This window comes from Mobula birostris, chromosome 17 (assembly GCF_030028105.1).
Source record: "Mobula birostris isolate sMobBir1 chromosome 17, sMobBir1.hap1, whole genome shotgun sequence".
Lineage (NCBI taxonomy): Eukaryota > Metazoa > Chordata > Chondrichthyes > Myliobatiformes > Myliobatidae > Mobula > Mobula birostris.
In genome coordinates this window covers 54,796,503-54,816,741 of record NC_092386.1, presented here as the reverse complement: position 1 = coordinate 54,816,741, position 20,239 = coordinate 54,796,503, and the positions used below count along the sequence as shown (strand labels likewise).

At 39.1% G+C, this 20,239-nt stretch overlaps 1 protein-coding gene across 1 annotated transcript in view; it reads right to left on the bottom strand.

Annotated features, from left to right (window-relative positions):
• Positions 1-11,787: 11,787 nt before the first annotated feature.
• Positions 11,788-20,239, bottom strand: part of dmrt1 (doublesex and mab-3 related transcription factor 1) — a 115,342-nt gene continuing 106,890 nt past the window's right edge. Inside the window, exon 5 of the mRNA XM_072281151.1 lies at positions 11,788-11,936. Coding sequence (XP_072137252.1) covers positions 11,788-11,936 — 149 coding nt within the window. The remainder of the gene's footprint in view (positions 11,937-20,239) is intronic.

Genomic DNA, 20,239 nt, shown 5'->3' with positions numbered 1-20,239 from the left:
GCGGGCAAACGATACAATAAAAGTCATAAGAACGCATCCCATTTTATTGCTTGCTGTTTTCATTAAAAGTTTAAGTTCGTTTGTTACCTGGCGAACTCAGTGATCGATCCTCTATTCCTGTTTAATATATCAAAATTATACTAAGAGTTGTTATTAACTTGTCATTAACTGAACGATTACGCCCAACGCCACTGAAGGCACTGCGAACTCGTTTCAAGCTCGTCAGAGTTGTCAGTCACCAAATCTGGCAAACTTCATTTAACGATATGTTTATTTAACGTACGAAAGCCGACCACAGATTTAATGCCGTGCTTTTTTTTTAGTTTTGCATTTGTGAATTATAACGCTGTATACGCATAATCAGTTTTTGTCTAAAGTCTGAAAATGACGGTGTTGCGACCTAGTTTTAACCCGCAAACTTTACGAAACTGATTATCTTGGGAACAAACTAATCAACTCTAATGGAAATTAGAGTACACTCTAAACGCATCAAAATAGGAGGAAACTAAAGATAAAACATGCTCATGAATTCACTCAAAGTAATTTCATTAGGCCGTTCCCCAAATGCGTAACACAGTTCTTCCGACAAACTCAATCAGTCGCACACTGAAATGTTATGTAAAGATGCAATTCGTTTCTACATTATGGGATGCAACAGACCATCTCGGCGGCTATTTAATTATTCAGAGTCGTTAAAAAACCTGGAACACACTTCCATTGTGTGTTATACTCTACGGCGCTCTCTACCACCCGCCTGCCATTGACACGCCCATTGCTCTACTTTATAATGCCCTCTTTTTTTTTGCCTTTAGTTTTACATTCACATTTGATCTTTCCCAAGTGCTTTCACGCCGCTTTTTGTGTGTACCTTTAATCGGGAAACACTTCCCTTGAAATTTAAGCACTTGGACTGCAAGTTCCACTTTGCAGATGAGCAGAACCAGTTTTGTCTTTCCAAGTTCCGACGAAAGGATTTCAACTTGAAGTGTTAACTTTCCTCTCTCTCTAGGTATCGGCTGGCCTTCTGAGTGTTGTTAGCATTTCAGATGTCCAACAGCTACAGTTTTAAAAAATATTTTCGTCGTGTAATATCGCTGTTTAGACAACAACGGTGCAGATTTGCTTCCAATTTAGTCGTCTCATGGTTTTCAATGGTTTTTTTTTACAATCATAAATGCACACGTACTAATTAACTATAATAATGCAAAGTTCACAGCAGTTTTCCTAATTAGGCATGTTTTGGTGTTAGGTTCCTTCGGGGAGATCAAAGAATTCGAGGGGGGAAAGATATGGATAGCATCACCGTTCAGGCAGAAGATAATTTATTAAGATGGCTGGCAGAGGGCCAAGATTTGGTGGGAACGTCACCACAGGATTTCTAATTATTGATGATATGATCAAGGAATGCACCTGGCTAAAACAAGTCCAGGGGGAGGTGGAAAAATCTTTGAGCCAATGCTGGAGTAAGGCTCAAAACCACCGCCCCCACTTTATCCAGTACTCAAGACAAATATCATTTGTGAACTGTGTATTAGCAACAGTCCTATGCGTCATCATTCCAGTGAAATATGCAGCTTGTTACTACTTTGCACAGCCTGCAGCTTCAGTGTAAATGAATATCGCAGGCAATGGTCCTGGATCAAATCAGCACTCGTCAAATCGGCACTGCTTGCACGTAAATGCTGACGGACTCCCAATAAAACACAACGAATGACGTAAAAATGCTGCATTCTGGGAGAAAATGGCTTGACTTGGAGCTTTTATTATCTTAGTTTGTTTCTTCTTTCAAATGTAATGGTGGGGCAGCCACAACGACTGTCTATGCCAACACTGGGTTAAAACAGCAGCTGTGACCTCAGCTGTATCACCAGTCATATCGTTTGGGCAATTTTATCTCCCTTTGGGGTGTGCAGGATTAAAACAGATTATGTACAATTGGGTGGACGGTCATGAGCAACCAAGCCTAGTCTTTCTGTTCCTTTTCTCTTGGATCCAGCCCGTATGTTAATTGTATTTAGTTTTGTATTTTGATGGGATTTAAACACAAGAATTTAGCTTCTCACTGGTATTATGTCTTATATAGGGCTATCAGGCTCCGAGATTCTTTCAAAGCAATTTTGTGAAACGGGGTTACTGTACATAAGCAATTCTAGATTACTTCTACAAGGTTCCACGAACTGCTGTTGGATGAACAGCCTGCTATTGAGATCGTATTAGATGGAACACCGAAATAAACACTTTGCTCTTCCTTAAATAGTGGTGCATAAGCACTTAAGCCCATCGTGATAGGATCAGTTTAAACACTTAATGCAAAAGATGATTTCCACTCATGAAGCCCAAAGACAGATGGTAGAAGTGTGGATGGAGGTTCCCAAAATCTTTCATTGGAGATCAGTGAGAAACGACCTGATTTGTAGCCATGAACATTCTCCCCATATTTTTGACTAAATTCCTCCCAGATCTGATCTTTCCTTTGCCAATAAAAATCATGTTTGCTATGAAACATCTTGTGCTTTTGTTAGGATAAAATGAGCACTTAACCTTCAAAACAATTTAATGTGGATAAATGTGAAGTTATCCACTTTGGTGGCAAAAATAGGAAAACAGATTATTATCTGAATGGTGGCCGATTAGGAAAAGGGGAGGTGCAACGAGACCTGGGTGTCATTATACACCAGTCATTGAAAGTGGGCATGCAGGTACAGCAGGTGGTGAAAAAGGCGAATGGTATGCTGGCATTTACAGCGAGAGGATTTGAGTACAGAAGCAGGGAGGTACTACTGCAGTTGTACAAGGCCTTGGTGAGACCACACCTGGAGTATTGTGTGCAGTTTTGGTCCCCTAATCTGAGGAAAGACATCCTTGCCATAGAGGGAGTACAAAGAAGGTTCACCAGATTGATTCCTGGGATGGCAGGACTGTCATATGAAGAAAGACTGGATGAACTGTGCTTGTACTCGTTGGAATTTAGAAGATTGAGGGGGGATCTGATTGAAACGTATAAGATTCTAAAGGGATTGGACAGGCTAGATGCAGGAAGATTGTTCCCGATGTTGGGGAAGTTCAGAACGAGGGGCCACAGTTTGAGGATAGAGGGGAAGCCTTTTAGGACCGAGATTAGGAAAAACTTCTTCACACAGAGAGTGGTGAATCTGTGGAATTCTCTGCCACAGGAAACAGTTGAGGCCAGTTCATTGGCTATATTTAAGAGGGAGTTAGATATTGCCCTTGTGGCTACGGGGGTCAGGGGGTATGGAGGGAAGGCTGGGGCAGGGTTCTGAGTTGGATGATCAGCCATGATCATAATAAATGGCAGTGCAGGCTCGAAGGGCCGAATGGCCTACTCCTGCACCTATTTTCTATGTTTCTATGTTCCTAAAACATGTTTTCGTAACTGAATTAGGCAGATTTCCAAGTAATCTCAGACCAAGAACCTTCAAAACATGCTTTCGTAACTGAATTAGGCAGATTTCCGAGTAATCTCAGACCAAGGTTGGAAAAGCAGATACACGAGTAAGCATGCATTTTATAAGTCACTGGTTTTAAGCACCAGGAATGGCTCTTTGTGCAGCTGACAGCTCAGTGAAAACTTGTACCATCTGGTTGCCAACATGACTTGCATTCTAGAAGTTTTTTTTCCCGGTACATAGATCGTAGTGGCGAAGCTGTGGCATCAGAATTTTATTTCCAATACATAAATAGTGGGGCAGAGTAGTTAATTTCTATTTAAAAACTAATTTATCCAGCCTGTCTCACAACTTCCAAAATGTCCAAATCACATTCTATATGGAAGTACCTACTTCTAAAATAATATAGAAAACACAACAGTGCACTGGAAGTTTATTTATAAAAGTGTGGATACTGATAGTACATATTCTTAGTGATTTAAAATAAATTGAAAACATTTTCCTCATTTGTCCTTTCATAATTCCATTCTTGTTTGTATTTCAATTTCTCCAAATGAATTTGCCATCAATTTCATATTGTAATATCCTTGGTTCAGGTTATGCCACTATAGGGCCAAACACAGGTAAATAGGACTACTCCCTCAGATGAGCAAATTGGTTGGCATGAATAATTTGGGCTGAAGAGCCTACTTCCTTGCTGTATAACTCTGACTCTCGATGGTTAAGTCCTAAATTTGTTTCAGGAGATATGCAAAGTTTATTTAAGCCTCAGACCAACTGCCGAAGCTGCTTATATTTGGAATGACAGGGTACAGATTAAATATATGAGAAATGGTCTATAAGGTCACAATGCTGAAGAACCAACAAGCAAAGAGGTTATTGCTGTTCTAGCATTATTTAATAAAATGTTAAGTAATGACCTGAGCTAAGGGGCTTTTAGGGAACAATAATGATATAGAATTTTATATAAAATTGAAAATGGCTCACCACATTCTACAGCGGTTGTATTGAGAGCATCCTGAGCAGCTGCATCACTGTCTGGTTTGGAAATTGTACCATCTCGGATTGCAAGACCCTGCAGCGGATAGTGAGGTCAGCTGAGAAGATCATCGGGGTCTCCCTTCCCGCCATTACAGACACTTACACCACACACTGCATCCGTAAAGCAAACAGCATTATGAAGGACCCCACGGACCCCTCATACAAACTCTTCTCCCTCCTGCCATCTGGCAAAAGGCAACAAATTATTCGGGCTCTCATGACCAGACTATTTAACAGTTTCTTCCCCCAAGCCATCAGACTCCTCAATACCCAGAGCCTGGACTGACACCAATCTACTGTGCCTATTGTCTTATTTATTATTTATTGTAATGCCTGCACTGTTTTGTGCACTTTATGCAGTCCTGGGTAGGTCTGTAGTCTTCTGTAGTTTTACGTAGTTCAGTGTAATTTTTGTATTGTTCATGTAGCACCATGGTCCTGAAAAACGTCGTCTCGTTTTTACCGTGTACTGTACCAGCAGTTATGGTTGAAATGACAATAAAAAGTGACTTGACTTGACTTTGAAATCAGTCTTTATGTCCAGATGGCGCAAACAATCAAGGCACACATTGGCTGTTAAAATTAACATATTGGCATGGACTGGTGAGTGTTAAATGGACAGAAAATAGAGAAGACAAATAAACTGATCGTTCTCAAGTTGGAAGGCTGTAACAAAGGCATGCCACAGGGATCGATGCTGGCATCCCAGCTGATCGCAATGCACATGAGGAATCAAGTATTGTGTTATCAAAGCTGAGTGGTAGTGTGCTGAGAAGCTTCAGAGGACAGACTCAAATTAAATAAAGGGTGAGGTCATGGCAGATGTATTATAGTGCGGTAAACATTCATGTTAGTAAAAAAAAAACAGAAGTGGTTTTATTTTTTAAAGTGGTGAGAGATTTGAGTTTTGTCCTGCACACATGTTGCTATGTTCATGGGCAGTTACAGACAGGAAGATAAAGAGATTTGTCTTCGTTGCAATGGAATTTGAGTACAAGAATTGTCATCTTGCTCCCATCTGGAATACATGTACAGGTTTAGTCTCTGATATATTTGTGATGCAGGAGGTTTGCTATACTGAATCTTGCAATAGAGGGTTTGTCAAATAAGGAGAGATTAGTCAGATGAGTTTGTGATGAGAAAGAAGTGTGATATAATTAAAATATATAAAATTCTTATGCAGCCTGATACATTTTTCCTGACTAGGATATCCAGAACCAAGTTTCAAAATAAGGCAATAACTATTAAAAGTGCAAATGTAAAGAAAATCTTTGGAAGCCATTGCCAATGAGGGTTGTTGAGGTTCACTTGCACAGCTGAATAAAGGCAGAATATTTTTTTATTATTGAGGGAATTAAGGGATATGGTGTTAATGCAAGGAAATGGTAGAGGTTAAAAAAGCACCCATGATCTTAATGAATGGTAAAGAGCAGGCACGGTGGGCAAAAGGCTTACTTCTACTTCCATTTCTGTCATTTCCATTCTGACTTGGATTTCTAACTGCAATTTTCTGGTCAAGTTTAAGAATCGTGAATAGCGATGTACTGTTTGTTCATTGTTGGATGCTGTTGCCACAACAGCATTGCCTAATATCTTTAATGGGTTTTGCTCAAATAACTCCTCCTGCTTTTCTATTATCAATGGAGAATGATAAATAAGGAACTCTTTCCCAGTTAGCAACTGCAACTTCTTTCAAGAGATAAACAGTGAAGATTGAGGCTGCATGGTGTTCAGCACAATACTTTACAGTACCAGTGACCCAGGTTCAATGCCCGCCGCTACCTGTAAGGAATTTGTACATGCCTCCCATGACCGCGTAGATTACCTCTGGGTGCTCCATTTTCCTCCCACAGTCCAAAGATTTACCAGTTGGTAGGTTAACTGGTCATTGTAAATTGTTTCATGATTAGGCAAGGATTAAATTGGAGGATGATTGGGGGCATGGCTTGAATGTTATGCTGTATTTCAAGAAAGAAATCACTCAATAATTCTCTTCTCAGTACGGTTAGTAAATATTAAATAAAACATGCAATATCATTACTAGTATAAAACTATCCCAAAGTATATAAAGCTCAACACAAACTCTAAAATGCATGATACCACTGTGTGACGCTCATGTAAGAGCCAGTTCACAACCTCGTGTTAAAGATTTCAGATGTCAGCAACAAACTGACAATGCTATCATTTTTGAGCTTATGGTGTCATTTGAGGTTATTCATCTGAATATCATTGTGTAATTATCTTGATTTAATTGCTTCAATTGATTATTTAATTTTTAAATTATTTCAGTGATTTTTGTCATGTTTAAGAATGATTGCAATACTAGATAGTGGAAATATTGTTCTGTCTCATTGTATTTCGAAAATTCATACATGCAAATTAAAACAAAATCCAATTCCAGATAATCTTCCTACAACCATAAATAAAACTTGACTTTAATTATTTTTTTCCAAAGAAAACTGATCCCTCAGTAAAGGAGTATCTTCACACAGAAGGCCCTAATTTTCACATTTCTCAGAAAAGGCTTATTCCCAGTTAAACATTATTCCCAACAATTAACAATGCTTCATCAAGTTTGATGATGTCATCCACTTGTTACAGGAGATTTACTTTCTGATTGAGTGAATAATTCATTTTTTTGCACTTCTTTTGTCTTAAGAAGTATTGTTCTTTCTTTACAAAGTGTTTGAAACATGAAATGAAAGCACAATAAAGTACTGGCCACCCCGATTGTTCAGAACATATTTTATTGATTTTAATAAGCTACTCCAACAGACAGGCATAGTGTGAACACCCAACACCAGCTCCTACCGTGACTTCTCTACCATTCAGGCTTGTTACATAGAGCCACAACACACTCTTGCTGCAAACTGACAAGTGTGATGAAATGGTCTTTCTTAACTAAACTCGTAAACCACAGGGCAATAAAACTCAATCTTCTGTGAAATCCAATTAAGTCATTATCTGACTGATTGTATCTTTAATTGAAAACAGAAGTGACAGTAAATTTCTGTGATATATCAGGATCAATCGATACTACCATACAATTTGGTTTCAAGAAGTGATTTATAATGTCAGATCCATATAGGTAACTCAACATTATTCTCCCTAAAATCACTGGTGGATGAAATTAAGAGTAAGTGCATTTAATAAAAAAACCAAGATGGCCAAGTTATTGATTACAATGGATGTGATGAAATCAGAGAGATTTTTAATGCACAAAGCAAAGAAAATACAAGTAATTTCCTTTTTCTTCATTCAGCATCAAAAATACATCCGCCAAAAATTCAATTCAAAAATTTTATCCGACATTAAGTCAGTGGCTACTGTATACACATTCTCAATGCTTACAATCATGTTATCAGCGATATTCAATACAATGATAAAAACCATACAACACAGAACCAAATTGTTCAAAAACACTTGGTAAAATGTATTAATGTAAACAACATCATCAAAAATGATTACTGTCTAGTAACAGCAAGTAAGGCATGATTTCTTCAAGGCGTCTTATGAAAGGAAATCAGGATCGTTTAATTGAAATGACCGTAATTTTTTGTTTGAAGTTGAAGACATTTGCTGTAACTCTCAAGTTCAGTGTGAATGCAAAAGGGATACACTGAATCAGCAGCCTCTTTTAAATACTGCCTAATTTGTCTTTCTAAGTTAATAGAAAGGAAAATCAGCCAGTGTTTATAAATGGCAACAATTTCGCTATCACCCTTCTGCAGTCTCATCAATGCTGCAAATGTTTTGCAGAAATCATGTGGATGAAGTGAGTTCTTTAATTACACTGCTCTGGTTAAAAGCTCATGAAAAGGAAATTAGAATCAATCCTTGGGCATGAGGAAGTGCAACTGGCAAAAACAATTGCATGGACATTCGAAGGTTTAGTCTGCCAGATACTCTATGATCAAAACCTGAAATATGCTTCTTCATAATACTTTCACATGAAGCAGTGAATATGGAAAATCTTCCCACTGTCCACAATGTCACTAATTAAATGACAAGAAGGTATTTGTGCCATATTTCAACAGTTAAAACAGATTAAAAATTTTGAATGCATGGTTTAAGACTTGCCAACTAAATGCAGTGTTTCCCACCCTTTCAAAGAACATAGTTTGATCAAATGTAACCCTCAAAATTCATGCCTTAATTGTGACACTTTCACAAGTAAGCAATGTTTCAAAAGTTTCTTCTGCTTATAACAAGGTTTTCCACTCCCTATATATAAAAAACCAGTTCATACTCCATATAATGAGTTATCTCAATAAGCTAAAAATTATGAACCAGAGAAAGGAACACTTAGGTAGACTCATACGGCCTGTTTAGTATCAGTGATAATGCCTGGTTCCAGTGTCATGTCAGTGATAAACCTGTGTAGTGTTGATCAGGTATTAATACTGGTATGTTTCTGAAGTCAAATGTGGGGGGAAAACACCTTCGTCCAGGAGTCACTTTGCATATAACCTATATACAAAGTGATACCTCTTTGCAGTGATACTTCTACTGTAAATGCGAAAGTCATTGAACGAATTTAATGAATATTGCAAATACAAAATTATCATGAAAGCCTGCAATTATTTAAGAAAACTAAATTTGCATTAATAATGCACATCAGAAGTAAAACAGAGCAGCATAAGCCTCCTACAACTCTGCTAAGGCCATCATTTTTGGAGTCAAGAACACTGCAAACTATATTTCTTTACTCTTCCAAATCTTCTTTAAAGTTAACCATTTCCATGCATGTGAAAAAATATATATAACTGAATCTGTCGTATCTGTCATCAACAACACTTTGAGTCTCAGAGAATGCAAGGGCCTTTGAGGACTTTGTGCTGTGAAGTGTTTACTCCCAAAAATCAAATTTTTAAAGTCTTTACATATATGCAAACGAGAGAAAAACAAATGTTCACAAGTAAGAATGTGCATGCACGTGTGGTTGAGTTATCATGTAAGTATGTCTCCATGGAGGTTACTGCAGTGGTGGGAGGGGGTGCAGTACAGGACACTCTTCTCAAATAGCACTAAACCAGGAATTCATAGCACGTGTCCAATATAGGCAAATGGGTTAAAGAGCACTAACCCGCTATGTGATTCTTAATGCCAATGGTTCTCGCACCTTGAGGCGAGTCAGGTGACAACCTTGGCATTTCTTTAGCATTTCTCTGTTTTTTACGAGGCCCAGCACTCAACCCAGCATGGATGGAAAGCGTGCAAAGAACTAACTGGATTTGAACTTGGGACCACTTACTTTGAAGTCCAGTGTGGATGCCACAACACCACAGGCCAGCTAAATGGTGGCAATAAGTAACGTACAGAGGTTGCACAGTTCCGATCATGTTATTCCTTTAATTTAGAAAAAACAGTCTTAAATTTAAGGGGCTGAAAAGTGGACTTCAATGGCATTTCCTTTTTGAATCTGCTGTGACATATCCCATCAGTTATATCTTTTCTATATTCTGGTCCAGAAGCTTTACTCTCAATAAAATAACACACACACACACACACACACACACACAAAATAAATATAAAATTAATATACATTTAGCCAAGTGCAGACAACATATTAAAGTTGGAGTTTACAGATATCGGTTCACTATTAAAATGACACACCATATGGTAATACTGCAAATATTTTTAATTTTCACTTGCCACCCTAAACTTGTGTGTGACAAAAGCCTGATGAGGACAATGTTTCAATGTCTTCAGTATCTGCTTTTGACTGTGTCACAGTTATTACAGGTATATGAAATACAATACTATGCATATTCAAATTATAGTACAAGCATTTTAGGTTGCATACAATTTTTTAAGTACAGTTCTGACATTTTGAACTTTGTAGTCCCATTTAATGATTATTCTGGGTACAGGGAAGGGAGAAAAGAAGACCATGTTGTAAAAATTCAGGATCTGCTTTTCAGAGTGTACATGATGTTAGGGGAACTATTACTTAGAATTTTCTCTTTTGTAAATGTTCATATCTATATGTTCAACACTTAATGTGAAATGTACATAAACGCTTCATGAAAAGAACATCATCTTTTATCACTGGAGAAGGTAACATGGTGGCACGTATTTTAGGATGCAAACATTAAATTTGGTTGGCTTTAGATTTTAATGTTTTTAAAGGTTAAGTTATATCACAAATTAACATAAGGCACACAAAGCTAGATCACCAAATTGCTAGAGGAATTCAGAGGGTCAGGCAACATTATGAAGGGCCTCTGTGTTCTTCCAGCACTTTGCATGTTGCTCCAGATTCCAACATCTGCACTTCTTTCTGTCTATGCAAAGCTAGACTTTTAAAATCTTTTTATCTCTAGTTTGAAGAATTTAACTCAAACTCAAACAATGATGCCAAAAATATCCAATGTCCCAAGAATCAAGATTAGAACTATACAACTTTCATAACTGTTTGGGCAGCTGTTAGGTACTTATAACAGATAATTGGTTTTGTTTGAATAATAGGAAACATATTCACATTTCTGCTCATTTTTACAGCTTGGAGATATGTTTATATGTTTGCTAAAATAGCAGGACATTTCACATAAATATGCGACTAACATTACAAAAATGAACTTTAGGCCCATGAACTCCTTAGGATAAAAAGTAGCAAATCTCAATATCGAACTTCAATTTTAGGAAATATCAAGAAGAAAAAACAGAATGGCATGTAGTACAGATCTAGAGATGTGCATATCTACTTGGGTTTCAAACTCAATCAGTTGTTGTATGTTTGTTTCCCGAAGTTCCTTGATAAATCTTGATAAAATATCAGTGACATTAGTGATATGCTCTTGCTAATTGCACAGTGATTTTTGTTTATCTTTTGTCAATATTAATTTGTATACCCTTTGACTACAAAAGAAATGTATAGTTTGTGGTTCTGAGAAAAGCTTTTATTCCTGGTCAAGGGAGAGCATCATGCATTACAAAAGAGGCAATAAGTTTTCTGCACAGTTAATGAACAGAAACGATAGTCCATTGGCCCAGAATGATCAAAGTTTTGAAAATCAGCCAATTATTAATTAACAATTAGACAATCAAAGTGTACATATGATTCATAAAAATTTTAAAGTGGGAATTTGGAGTCAGTGTATGCAGCCTGGCAAATAATACCCCACAGGGTATTTTATCTTTATTCTATCAAGTAATACTTTCAGTCAGGGTGGCAAAATGTTAGTAATTAATTGCTCTTGCATTATTTATTGAACTGTAGTTTTTGAAGCTATCCACAACAGTGTAAGGAATACAACAAAAACCTTTTCTTTTCCATTGCAGCGGAGAACTGGTTTCAGATGGTATGACCCAGCAGTTTAAACATCATTGTCACTACTCACTCTGCATTCTCAATAATGGAATCGACAGAGAAGGTGCCAGAGTCGGCGACAGATTCACATTCTTGTTTAATACTTCCATTGCTGACAGGGGAACTGCTGGACAGAGAGATCAAACCTGAGTCCTGATTACTGGAAGGTGAAAATACTGTAATGAAAGAAAAACGGTGAAAACCTGGATTAATATTTTCCATGTCTCTAATAATTTGGGAGAACATTGCTTTATCCCATAATAACAAGTTACTTGTTAAACTATAATTCAAGTGATTTGTGGCTGTGCAGTGAGCTAGCACAATCTAGTCCAGACAAATGGGGAAGAACATTCCCAAATGCTATAAAGATCCACTTATAAAATAACCATGGTCCTTCCACAGACTGGGCAGAGGGTAACAACATAACGTCTAAACTAACTGAGCAATCCCACTCAGATGTACCATGGGATAACCAACAGTGTGAAGCTGACATGTAAGGAATTCTTTTACACAGCTGATAATGGACTAGTGTCTAAGAATAAGGTGACTGTCAGAGGGGAATAGACTTGTTCTAGAGCTGGCTGTGTAATATTTACCCTCAAAAGCTTGATGCTGATACTGATCGCCTTAGTAACAAAAGTTCCACATTTCAATGCACTAACATCCTTCATCTTTATGGGAGCAAAAACATTCCTAAAGAGAAAGGCAAGACAGTTGCAGAGGAGGGAACATGTAAGTTTTGCAGTCACCCCATGAGAGTCAGCAAACTTAAACTGGATACACTCACTGTTGGGATCAAAGTTGTTCCTATTCTGACAGGATCCCACTTCCTTTTCTATTGTTAAGTTTGGCATGGAGGCTGAATGAATTTTTGCCTGATCACAAGCGAACAAAAAGATCACATTGTTTTCTTTCGTTCAGGAAAAATGGGATTTGAAACTGGAATGAAGGCAAATTATCAAATGATGATTCTAAAATAATGAATGCCTTCTCCAAGAAAATTAAAATTATAGTAGACGGTTCAAGGTAACAAGGTAAGAAAGATGCTCCCATGCAGCCTGCTATTTAGATAGCCTTACTCTTCAAAACATTTCAAATTATTTTTGTTTTCTTGTAATGTCATAAAGAAATTAATTTCATAACTAGTAACTCAGCCAAGTTATCATTCTAATTCACTTCCACACCTCCCGAGCCCACCTAGCCTTCACTATCCTGTCTGATTTCCTCACCTTCACCTCCTCTCTGTCCTGTGCTCTATTTTAACCACTCTGTTTCCCTTACCCTGCTCTTTGTTTGGAAGTTGGCACCATTGAGCAGTGTGAAAGGCCAGAATGAAGGAGGTCAGAAGTGAGTCTGCGAGATATTGATCAAAAAGCAAGCAGCTCTCTACCGAATCACACTAAACTGCACCCTCCTTTAAAATAAATCCAAAATGCTTTCTATCTTCTTCTGCTTTCCTTTGTTTCTGAACGTTTCAAATTTTAGTTATGGTTGCGGTATTGACAACCAGAGAATGGTACAGATATCTGGAGAACAAGAAACTAAAGATACTGGAGTCTGAAGTAGCAAACAATCTGCTGGAAGAACTCAGCAGGTCAGGCAGCATCTGTGGAGGGAAATTTACTCTTCATCTGCATCTACTGACCACTGGCAATCTCCCAAGCATACATCATCCCTTCACAGACTATAAGAACTGTGAACACTTGGGACTAAAATACATTTCAGTAAAATGGTTATTCAGAACAATACCATGATTGGTAAAATTGCAATGTATACCAAACCACAGTGTAAATCTTGCATACAGTTTATACAAATCAATAATTACAACAGTGTAATTAAAAGCAAGTGTAACAGCTGGAGAGAAGGTGCACTGCAGGTAGAAAGTAAGGTGCAAGTCCACAGCAAGGTAGATTGGAGTGAAGTCCGCCTTATGTATTTAGGGAACTGTTCAATAAACTTATAACAATGGTATTGAAGCTGTCCTTGAGCCCAGTGCATATGCTTTAAGGCTGTCGTATCTTCTGCCTGATGGGAGGAGAGAGAAAAGAGAAAGTCCAGGGTGGGTGCTGTCTTTGATTACGCTGCCTGCTTTACTGAGGTAGGAAGGGAGACTGGTTTCCATGATGTGCTGAGATGCTTCCACAACTCTCTTGCGGTCATCAGGAGAGCATCTGCCCTACCAAGCCATGATGCGTCCAGGTAGGATGTTTTTGATGGTGTGTTGATAACAATTGGTAAGCTTCAAAGGGGATATGCCAAGTTTTTTGTGTTGATAAATAAAAGTTTGTAGACATGTAGACTGCAAATCATCAGATACAGCAAAAACCAAACTGCTGGAGGAACCTGAAACGCTGCCCTCTGCCTCCACAAATGGTACCTGATCCACTGAGTTCCTTCAGCAGTGGTTTGCTTCAGATTCCAGCAATGAGCTATTCCTCTTTAAGGTGCACAGTTTGTAACTCGTCGCAGTAGTTGTCTGTGCAATAACTTAACTAGTTTCATTCCATCCACGTGCTAACTACACACTAAACAACTTCAATTATAAGTTATAATGAAAGCTGTTACTGGAAATGGTGAGTATCCTCCTATAGTACCAGGTTCTCTTCTACAGTTGGACTTGGGTTTATTTGGGCAGAGCAGAGAACATGCTCTATATCTGAAATGCAAAAGTATCCCCTATGACAGCAACGAGAATAATCAGCTAAACAACGGAATTCGTTCATTAAATTTTGTCGCACCAATTCCCCTCACCTCTTTATACTGGGCATCTCCTCTCTATAATGATACACAGGAAAAAGGCATTTAGTATAAATCAGCATCAGCACAACATCATGGCTGAAAGGCCCGTCCAGCCCTGTAAAATACTGTGTTCTACTCTTCTGGTACAGGTGAAGGATCTTGATCTGAAACATCAAGGGTCTACTCCTTCTAAAGATACTGCCTGAACTACAGTGTTCCTCCAGCAATTTATTTTGCTCTTTAACTTACAAGCCAATTAGCCCCTCGTCTCCATACTTTTTTGTTGAGGTTATGGTAAAGGCATGACACTTTATAATATTTTAATCAGGATGAAAGTGATCAATATATCAGCCAGTTGAAAAATGTAGGAACTGTATATAATTATGGTTTTGAATCCCACCAAACTGTAGCCACAATGGCTTAGACCAGTGGCCTGTAACAAGGATTTTGCAGAGGAAATCTTAAGCCTAATGCCATGTAGGCAAGAATGAGCTCCTTCCTACTGAAGTCTGGTTATCTCCATCCATCAACTCCTTAATGCTAGATACATTCTACAACTAGAGCACAACAACTATCGCCTACGAACTTCCCATTTCCCCCCCCCGTCTCCTAGAAATGGCCAAAACCAGAAAACTATACGCCTGAACGATATTCATTTAACTGATTCATAAGAATCTATAAAACATAAGTATTGAACAGTAATGCCAAAAAAAAATTAAAGTGACAATGATTTCCCTGATATTTTAGAAGGGCAAGCATTGTTGCTAGTCCTTTACTGCAAGAAGGGCTCCGAATTTTTGCTTAGTAAAGTGACAGCAGCTGAGATGTCTAACAATTAGGTTGCGCCTCTGTTTTAGGAAGTAGAAATGGTATGTTTTCTACTTTTGATTATGATCCCGGAATTCCTCCTGAATACTTAAGCACATAGGCACTGGAGGAGGTAGGCTGGGTGCTAGGAGCAATGTTCCAGTATATCTTGTGATTTCCATATTGTCTAGAAATATAACGTGGGAAACGTTTGAGTACAGTCCTATGAAAAAGTGATACTTGTGTGAGCGCATGCCAGGAATCAGGACAAAGAGAAAGCCTGCAATAATGCTGATTGCAATCAACCTGAAATGGTATTCTATTCTCCCTCTGGAACACAGAACAATACAGCACAGCAGCAGACTCTATGGCACATGATATCCCAAACTAATTAAGCTAATGACATCTCATTACTTCTGCCTTCACATGGTCTATATCTCTCCATTGCCAATTGCTTCACATTCACGTGCCTATCTAAGAACACTTATGCACCTGTATTGCGTCCTCTGCTACCACCATCCCAGAAGCACATTCCAGGCATCTGCCACTCTCTGTGTAGTGTACCACAGTACAGAAACAGGTCCTGCAGCTCATCCCCTCTGTTCAGATCTGTTATTCTGCCTTGTCCCATCTGCCCACACCTGGACCATAGCCCTCCATACCCTCCCGTTCTCACCTCAAACACACGCCAACCAGTATTAGACACTGCAACACTGGGGAAAAGATACTTCCCATGCTCTCCCTTACGCCTCTGCCACTTCAGAAGAAACAATCCAAATTTGCTCAACCTCTCCATATAGAACTTGCCCTCTAATCTAGGCAGCATTCTGGTAACTATCTTCTACAAAGCTTCCACATCCTTTCTATAATGGGGTGACCAGAAGTGAATGCAATACTCCAGTTGCAGCCTAACCACAATTTTATACAGCGACAGCATTACATCCTGACTCTTGAACCCAATGCAAGCACAGCATACACCTTCTCGTCCACCCTATTAACTTGTGGAGCCATTCTCAGTGAGCTATGGATATGGACCCCAAAGCCTTCCTCTACATCAACACTGTTAAGGGTCCTGCCTTTAACCATATACCTTCCCTTTACATTTGATATTCCAAAGTGCAACACCACACACTTGGCCAGGTTAAACTGCACCTGCCATTTCTCTGCCCACATCCAAAGCTGAACTGTATCCTTTGGCAAAGTTCTACGTTATCCACAATGCCACCAACCTTTGTGTCATCTGCAAACTTACTAATCCACCCATCCACATTTTCATCCAAGTCACTTATACGTATCACAAAAAGCAGAGAGGTCCCACTGCAGATCCCTATGGAACACCACTACCACGGACTTCCAGCCAGAGGAAGACCCATTGACCATTACCCTCTGTCTTCTATGGGCAAGCCAATTCTGAGTCCAAGCAGCCAAGTCATTATGAATCCCAATCATCTCAATCTTCTGCAGGAGCCTACCTTATTGAATGCCTTACTAAAATCCATGTCAGTAACATCCACTGTTCTACCTTCAAAGTTCAAATTAAATTTATTATCCAAGTACATATGCCTCACAATATAAAACCCTGAGATTCGTTTTCTTGCAGGAATGCTCAGTAAATCCAAGAACCATAATACAATCAGTGAAAGACTGCACCCAATAGAGTGGCAAGTGTGCAAAAGACAACAATCTATGCAAATACAAAAGAAAATAGTAAATAAACAAACAAACAAGCAAACAATAAATATCAAGAACACGAGATGAAGAGTCCCTGAAGGTGAGTCCATAGGTTGTGGGAACAGGTTCAGTTATGGGGCAAGTGAAGTTATCCCCACTGACTCAAAAGCCTGATAGTTGGGGGGTAATGACTGTTACTAAACCTGAGATTCTTGTACCTTCTTCCTGAAGGCAGCAGCAAAAAGACAGCATGATCTTTTGGTGGGGGGGCCCTAATGATGGAAGCTGCTTTCCTGCAGCACCACTCCGTATAGATGTCCTCAATGGAGGGTAAGGCTTTACTTGTTATAAATCCATTGTGGGATTTTCCATTTCAGGGCATTGGTATTTCCATATCAGGCTTTGATGCAATCAGTCAATATACTCTCCACCAGATCTACAGAAGTTTGTCACAGCATTAGATGTCATGACAAACCTTTGCTAACTTCTAAGGAGGTAGAAGTGCTGTCATACCTTCATCAATCAAATCACCTTCATCACTTCCTCAAAAATCTCAATCAAGTTCGTAAGACATGACCAACCATGGACCATAGCCCTCGACGGATGTTGGCTAACTTGCTGATTTAGCCCTCAGCATTTTTTGTTTTCATTGGTAGTAACATACTGCCATTTGTGGATGAAAAACAATCACTGGGAGATAAGTTTTAGTTTGCAAACCCTTTTCTCAAGTTTCTTTGCCAGTAATCCAGTCACCAAATTGGAAGCTGATTAATTTAATTTGTGCACTTGCCTGAAAAAGATAATGGATAGTCTGCACATAAAAATCTGGATCCTCAGCCTCGTTGTATAAACCTGACTGAAAATGGGTGGAGCTTGCATCTCAAGTACCTTAGCTAGCAAGTCACTAAATTACAACTACCAAACTTTTACCATTAATTTTCTGTAAGGCTGGAATAGTGAGAGTAAACAGATGCCAGTATGGTCATGGTTCTCTCTGCAGCATTATCCTGGGATCCTCCTCCCTATAGGATTTGTGACAGCCAGAGATCATCAGCTCCAAATTATGAAGCCATGTAGCAATGGAACCCGGCAATGTGCTTGCTTCAAACAAATGGGCAATAAATTATGAGAAGTAGAGTTAGTGTAAATGCAAGCAGGCTTTTTCCACTAAGGTTGGGTGGGACTACAACCAGAGGTCATGGGTTGGGTGTAAAAGTTGAAAATTTTAAGGGAAACATGAGAGGGAAACTTCTTCACTCAGAGAGAGTGTGGAACAAACTGCCAGCACAAATGGTGCACGTGAGCTCGATTTCAACGTCTAAGAGAAGTATGGATAGGTACATGGATAGTAAGGGTATGGTGGGCTATGGCCCAGTACAGATCGATGGGAGTAGGCTTAAATTGTTCCGCATGGACTAGATGGGCTGAAGGGCCTGTTTCTGTGCTGTACTTTTCTATGATTCTAATGCTGAAATTGGCCTCACGATCTCTCAAGCATTTTCAAAGTGCTACCCATGTGGTATAACAATCCAATGTATCAATTCTTCAGAAAGCTCCTTCAGAGGCAAAACAAAGTATTTATTACGAATGAGCCATTTACCTTCCACTACCTTGCTATTACATTGAGGTGACACTGAAGGAGGAGGGGGAAAATTCCCTTAAACTGGAGAAAACAACATTCACGCTATCAGGCTGGAGGCTACCCAGACAGAGTAGGAACTACTGCTCCTCCAACTCGAGAGAGGCCTCAGCATGGCAGTAGAGGAGGCCATGTATCGACATGTCGCAACGGGAATGGGGACTGGAAACAAAATGGTTGGCCGTCTGGAAACCCTGCTTTTGTGGTTGGAGTGAGGTGCTCGATAATGCGGTCCCCCAATCTACGTCAGGTCTTACCACTGAAAAGAAGGCCACATTATTAAAGCAAAGGAAAATGTATTCCTAAACATTCCGATAAATCGACATGGTTAATTATCCCGGAATAAAGAAAACATTTGACTTGGGGTGCCACAGTAGCACAGCAGTTAGTGCAACATTATTACAACTCGGGACGTCGGAGTTCGGAGTCCAATTTCAGCGTTCCTTCCCAGTTTCCTCCCACAGCCCAAAGATGCAGCACTCGGTAGGTTAATTGGTCATTGTAAACTGTCCCACGATTAGACTAGGGTTAAATCGGCATGTTGCTAGGCGGCGCGGCTCAGAGGGCTGGAAGGGCCTGTTTTGCGCTTTACATCTACATAAATAGATTTTGCTGTTGAGTCCTCAACCTCAAGAATATTTATTGAAATAACAACTTAACCAAACCACAATAACTTGATTTGTTTCTAGAACCAGGAGATAGATGCTTGTCTGTGACATACGGCTGGCAAAATAGCACATAAAAGGAAGAAAAAGTGAAACCAGCCTAGCCACAATAGTCCTGCACCATAATAACCTATCAGGTTACTGGCCACGGAAGATACATGAACCAATTGAAGGGTTCTTGACCCACCTGACCTTTACAAATAACAGCTGAGTTCAAATCCACCAACACCTCATTTTGTTGCTTGGTGTGAATGTAATTACAGTGCAGCCACAGTGGTAATTTTTCTCCTCATTAACTTCCTGATTGGTTTCATCCTCAGGCTCCCATAAGGCTGCAGTCTGTCAACAATTGCAAGCAGCCAATCCTTTAACACTAATGTTTATGTAACTAAATGCAAAAGGATCTGGCAGTGTTGTCTGTACAAATGATAATAGCACTCAGGTACATTAAAGCCCTGGTGTTAATTTAGCTTGAGTTCACCAGGAGGAAATCTATGATGCAATTAGCAAAGTACACCAGCAGTAGAATGGTTTGCACTGAGCTAAATCACCTCAGGCAATACAACACTTAGGTGTAAGTGTCAGTTTATTATGTTTGATTATCTGCAATCTACCATGCAATGTAAATTAGTGTCAAGGGACTCAGGGACAAAACTGAACAGTTTACGGGACTGATCCATTGTGTAATAGATAAAAGCGCTACTGAGTTCATGCACATTTTTGTGCGTGTACAGACAAAACTACTTTTGTTGCTCTGTTTAGCAACAATGTGCCTGGAGATAGACAAGCAGAGTTATTTAAATATACTTAGAAATTGTATCCCACTCATTCAGTAAATGATGATGCATCATTTTGGCAAGGTAACACAAATAATAAAAGCAACATTTCACACACTTAAGAATGAGTACTCCTGAATGCAAAGGCTTCCTTGGTCAAATCGCTTCCTGTAGCTCATTCT